Raw genomic sequence first — 6476 nt, 5'->3', positions numbered from 1 at the left:
AAACACCCCCAGTTTTTGTTTTAACCTCCTGAAACACCCCCAGTTTTTGGCTTACTATTCTAAAACAATCAAAGAGACAACAACCCGACCATAGAGCAGACAACAGCGGAAGGCCATCAATGGGTCTTTAATTCAGCAGTCTCTGTTGCAATTTTTCTACCGTTGTCATATTTTAAATATCATACCAGCTTAGATCGGTCAGGACTGTTTATTGGGACTGTATTCCCACGCAGTTGTTTAACATCTCAACTATCACCACCTTTGGGAATTTAGAGTTGTGCCAGTTCACATCGTAAATAACTATTATTATTTTGGCATATCTCTGTAGTCTTTGCGCCATGTTTGGAAATTTTAAAATTGTTCCAGCGTTCCCTTAAATTGTATTAATTTCAAGATTTTGATAGAGTCTTAATTTGAATTGACATGATTCATTTGTCATCGTGCTATTACCGAGGAAGGATATCTGTTATCCGAAATATCTAACATATTGTTCGTTTTATCGTGTTATTGGTGATGTTGTACCCTTTTAGACTTGTTATATATATATATTGGATGCCATCTTTATGACATATTCTAAAAATAGCTTAATGTAATATTAATGTTTATAATTACATTATTTGTTCTAGTTTTACATTATTACAAGGAGCAGCACATGTAGGTATAATGCCTATAATCACTGTTTAACTCTCATTTAACAACAAAAGATTGTTCAATTCTTATCGCTTTTGTTTTGGGGAGAATTTAAAACACAATCCGAATGGTTTATATGAATTATTAATCTGTTAATTTTAAACTAAACACAAAAGCTTCTTAATACTATTGAACTACCTTAAACCTCACACTTTTTTTAGTTAAATATTTTTTCAAAATGAGTGTTTGTTTTGAACCTGCCAAAATTATACCTATGTCCGGTAAGGATTTTTGTTCTTGTTCTAGCTAACAAATTTAGCGAAATTATTTTACTACAGTTATTCTTATTGTAATAAGCCTCAAATTGTCATATGAATGGTTTTATGTGATATCCCGTCTGACGTGGCTCGGTACTTATACATCTCGTCAATTTGTTTGTATTGTCTTTCATTATTTGGTGGCGTGTTTTGTATATGCGACTTTTTGTATTTCGTTGGTTCTTATAACGTGACTCTTTAAAAGATCCCGTCAGTATGATATTGTTCTATTTTATGTCATTATGATATATTTCTATTATAAATTACAAAATACGTTGAACCATAAACGTCAAAATCATTCAATCGCGTAATGGAATTAACTATTTGTGGATTGTTATAAATTCTATATATAACATTTGGACTATTTTCAATCTCGGTCTATATCTGAAATTTGTTCTTACATGCTTTTGATTTTTTGACCCTGTATGCTAGCATTGCCTATGTAAATTTTTGTATGCACATTGAACGACAAATCTATGTCAGTGACGTATAAAATTTTCTGACGTCAGACACACAAATCAATGAATGTGTTTGTAGATAGATGTTTTTGTGTTCTAGTTAATTGTTCCTTTTAAAATTGTTATACGATGATGACTGATACATGTACCCATGTTTTGACTATTTTATTTATTGTGTCTGTTTAGTTAACGCATCAATGTAAATATAACCGAATTTGATGAGACTGCGCTATAGAACCAGGTTTAATCCACCATTTTCTACATTTGAAAATGCCTGTACAAAGTCAGGAATATGACAGTTCTTGTCCATTCGTTTTTTATGCGTTTTGTTATTTTATTTTGCCATGTGATTATGGACTTTCCGAATTGATTTTCCTCTAAGTTCAGTATTTTTGTGATTTTACTTTTTCCTTGAAAAAGACCAACCTCAAACTTTAAATTAGAACTACATGATTTATGTGTATTAATTCACAGGGACTCGGTTAGCAGATTAAACTTTTGTTTATCAATGTTTTTTATATCTTTTTTTTTTATTTTATCTGTCTATTTGTATTACATTATAAACGTTTTTACCGTTAGCATCAATATTTCTTATTTTCTAGCAATGTGCAATTTACTATCCATATCCATTACCTGAAAAATCCTAGTGAAAAAGAAATATTGATGCCAACTATAAAAACGTGAATAATGCAATACAATCACTAATAGACAGGAAATGTGATTTAAAAAACATTGGTAAACAAAATTTCAATCTGCTAACTGGTCCCTGTGATACTAATGTTTTTATTGCAATGATTATTTTTGCAGCACCATATACAGAGGCCAGTGAAGGTTCCATGACGGTTCACAACAATACAAAACATGATATTAAAATAAAAGTAAAGGTCACCGAGTCATTACTCTTTGCTGCCAAACCAAACATAGCTTTAATCAATGCTGGCTGTGTTCAGATCATTATATGTAAGTATAGCTTAGTGTGTCGTCCATTTCGCTGAACTAGACTGTGTTCATTATTGTTGAGGAGCCAGCGGGAGGCAACATCCGGTGCGGGATTTTCTTGCTGCGTTGAAGAACCATTTTATGCTCTTTCGTTGGGTTGACTCTTTGAGACACTTCCCCCTTCCATTCACTATTTCACATAGAATATTTTCGAATACTATTACTAAGACTAGTATATAGCTTGGTAGGACAAACACCAACGAGCCAGCAATCAAACGACAGAGACAAAATCCTAAGAGGAGGTCAAAATATACGCTATATATATATAGCATCATGACTCTGGAGTCAAACATCTAGACATTGAGAATTGAATACAATTTTTCAAGATTTACATGTTTCACAATGTAAAACTATCCTAATACTTTTATGGTTCAAAATGTAAATTTCTAGCTGTAATTGATGATGTATTGGAATAGAAATGATGTGGGGTTGAACTTGTCATGAACTTGAACCTGAATCTAACAAGCCCAGGGATGACTTGCGATCCGGAATATAAATATGGTAACTTGGATCTTCCTCTGATCGACAGTAAACCCCTTGCCAAAATGGGAACATCCGCTTTGGCTATGTGGGATGTATAAGATAGCAGTCACATCCGATCAGACTGGGTGTTAAATCCGATGCCTCGTTTAAATGGTGTGCTACGCCATTTTGACGATAGGAACCCTTGCAAGAACTCTTTGAGGGGTCCGATGGTGACCCATCCAATATACCCTCATTTTCCAGAGGCATGCACAATTTTCCCGACTCACATTCCTTACAGCCTTTGTTATTACTACTTTATGTACTAGTATCTATTTCTATCCTTTTTTTCGTCCTAAACGTGCAATAAATATTTGCCACTGGACCTTAGCTAGCCAAAAATCAACCAATCTATTTAGGAGCTGCTAGACGTTAATCAATCAACAATAAGTCAATTTTACCTAGCAATTATGATTTCCAATATCTGACATATTTGTCATTATATTATAAGATTTACAATGTATAATTATTTCTTTTTTGCAATTTACCATCGTAACGTTTATTTAAACTGTGTCATACCTTTGCTTACAAGGCATAAACATTGTTAGACACATGCACTGTATTTAACCAGATTGTGAAACAATAAAATAATATGCCCTTGAAGTTAAAAGAAATTTTAAAGTTTTTGTTTATTGTTCATAGTTCATAATTATTTAATAAACAGTATAACTCCCTGTTTTATACTCCTTGTAGTCAGATATAGACCACCACTGATAGACTTTCCCATCAAACCAAAGTCACAGATACAGTATATAGAGCTAAATGGAATAGAAGACAGCAATGGTGTTGTAAGTTTTCACATGATTTAACGTATGTATGACATGAGGAAGGTCTATGCAAAATTTCATGCTTGTAGCAGGATGTGCACAATTCGTCTGAAATATGCTTGTAGCCGCCGGACTATTAATGTTATTTTATTTTATTTCATTTTATTTTCTTTTTTTTCTTTTTTTAAGGGGTACTTTTCGTAAAGTTATACTTGGTTTGAAACGAACAGAAGTCATTAATGTTTAATAATTAGTTACCCCCTTTTGGTACATAAAGATATTGACTCCTTGATATTGTCAATGAAGTCAATTGAAGAAGGAAAATTATCCTCTGGTAGGAAGTTCAATTGGGACAAAATTAGATTTAGATATTTAAACGGCACTCGAATTCAGGATAAACATTTTGTAAACATTCAAAATGTCACAACAAACCTATTACCACCTATAGATGTATCATGTACATCTGAATGATTTCAAAGTATATTACAAACTGAATGGCTGGTTCGGTTCCTAAGTAACCAAAACCATTAGAAATAACAATGCATCGAACCAAAAGCGTTCTCTGTAGTATTCATTACGATATCTTTGTAGTTCGAGGCCCACACTGATAAAATACAACAAAAGAACTTCAGAATGGCATTTCCGGAATCCGAACAGAAGTACACCAATATCGATAAGGTATATAAAAAATGTGAATGCAAAAGCAACGTCCACAAAAATATTAACAAATTAAGAGCATTGGTCATATCAAGTCATTTTGGTTTTAAAGATATAGTTTAAGTAATAAATAGAGAAATAAGGAGATATGGTAGAGTCGAAAATGAGACACCTATCCATCAGACTTCAAATGAAGTGGATGGAAGCAATTTTAGGCCACCGTACTGCTTTCAACAACAAGAAATAAAAAAAAAACATACCGTATAGTCGGATATAAAAGACCATGACATGAAAGATATGAAACAGTTTAAACGAGAAAACGAACGACATTATTCGTCACAATTTACTATCACTATTAGTTAAAGAGGCCGACAGTCAAAGTACATTTGTTAATCACACTATACATGTTGTTGTATACCACAAAAAAGATAGGCGAATGATTCCAAGAAGACATTCAATACTTGCTAGTTGCTGTCTCGTGGGACTTAAACTACTTTTCCTTTATTCACTACAATAATAAAATATGTCAAGCAAATTTCCTCGAAAAGGAACAATCGGTCAGCAAAATAAGCAATAAAAAATAAAAGCATTTGATACATAAACGTTCAAAAAAAGTTGTGACAAATTTATTAAGGTACAATGTAATTATTAGAAATAAGAAGATGTGATATGAGGGTAAATAAGACTACTCTCTATCCAAGTCACAACGTGTAAAAGTAAACAAATGTAGGTCCAAGTACGGCCTTTAACACAGTGCATTGTCTCAAACCGCACAGCAATCTATTAAAGACCCAAAAAACTTACTAGTGTAAAACCGAAAAAAAACCCAACGGTTTAATCTATATAAAAAAATGACAAACACTTATGAACCACACCAACAAACGACAACCACTGAACAATAGGCTCCTGACCTTTAATGTCTGATTGGTACATGTAGTAATTCAAAATACAACAAAACAAAAATGACATTGATTTAAACTAGGTTTTGCCTGTTGTAGGTTATCAACAACACTTGAGTTTCCAGCCATTTCAAAGTAACTTCTCGACTTTGCAGACATTGAATCGGTATAGTCTGATTATTGGTTGGACAATTTAGACTATACTGTGGACAAGGTCTACACCACTGTAAAACAGATTGGCGATAGTGATACTGTTTAACGTACTGTTCGTCAAAACATTGAAGGACTTTGAATATTATGTCCTGTATGTAACGAAAATAAAAACAGCAAACGTGTGTTTTTATCTATGCTTTCTGGTTGTTTATATTGAGACAAATCTTCACTAGAGACCAAATGACACAGACATTAACAACTATAGGTCATCGTAAATGCCTTCAACAATGCGTAAATCCCATGCCACATAGTCAGCTTTAAAAGGCATCGAAATGACAAATGTAAGCAATTCAATGACTTTTATCATATGTTAATGAATTTGATTAGCTGTTATTTCTCGGGTTCATGTTGTAATGTCTTATGTTTTCTAGGTTGTGTTTTATACAATGACAGTTGTTTGTTTTTTCCGGATTTTATATATAAGGAACTTTTGTGATTGATTCTTAAAATTCAGAAGAATAAATAAATAGATATAGGAAGATGTGGTGTGAGTGCCAATAAGACAACTCTCCATCCAAATAACAATTTAAAAAAGTAAACCATTGTAGGTCCATGTACGGCCTTCAACACGGAGCCTTGGATCACACCGAACAACAAGCTACATGTATAAAGGGCCCCAAAATTAATGTCTTTTAATAATTGATTTTCTTTGGCATGGTAGCTCTTGTGGCCATAAAAAAAGTGTTGATTGAAAATACAACATTAGTCTTACATTTGAAAACACAATTGATTGATGTGTTTTATGTTCTTATAGTGACACTTTTTTAAATAAATACACCCTGCAATAACATTTCAATTGTATTATCTATATGGAATTTTTAAATAATCTAACGAATTCAATGTTATGTATTATAAGGGTGATCATTCAACTCGTCTTTTAACATTCAAACAAATTGACAAAATAAACTAAACAGTTTAACATGTGAACAAACTGCTTTTATGTCTATGTTATTTTTTAAAAACTGAAACACATAGTAAAACCGTCCACAGTCCAGCTACTAACAAGACGCCACC

The 6476-nt window shown here is 32.7% G+C and overlaps 1 protein-coding gene across 1 annotated transcript; it reads left to right on the top strand.

The window, feature by feature from the left end:
* Nucleotides 1–840: 840 nt before the first annotated feature.
* On the top strand, nt 841–5592 carry LOC143056653 (uncharacterized). The gene is made up of 5 exons (XM_076229806.1): nt 841–911; nt 2213–2365; nt 3620–3714; nt 4285–4371; nt 5349–5592. The coding sequence occupies exons 1-5, from the start codon at nt 869–871 to the stop codon at nt 5364–5366; spliced, it is 396 nt and encodes a 131-aa protein (XP_076085921.1). The 5' UTR covers nt 841–868; the 3' UTR covers nt 5367–5592.
* Nucleotides 5593–6476: the final 884 nt, after the last annotated feature.

This window comes from Mytilus galloprovincialis, chromosome 13 (genome assembly GCF_965363235.1).
Source record: "Mytilus galloprovincialis chromosome 13, xbMytGall1.hap1.1, whole genome shotgun sequence".
Lineage (NCBI taxonomy): Eukaryota > Metazoa > Mollusca > Bivalvia > Mytilida > Mytilidae > Mytilus > Mytilus galloprovincialis.
The sequence above is the reverse complement of the archived record's forward strand: the minus strand, read 5'-3'. Positions and strand labels throughout refer to the sequence as shown.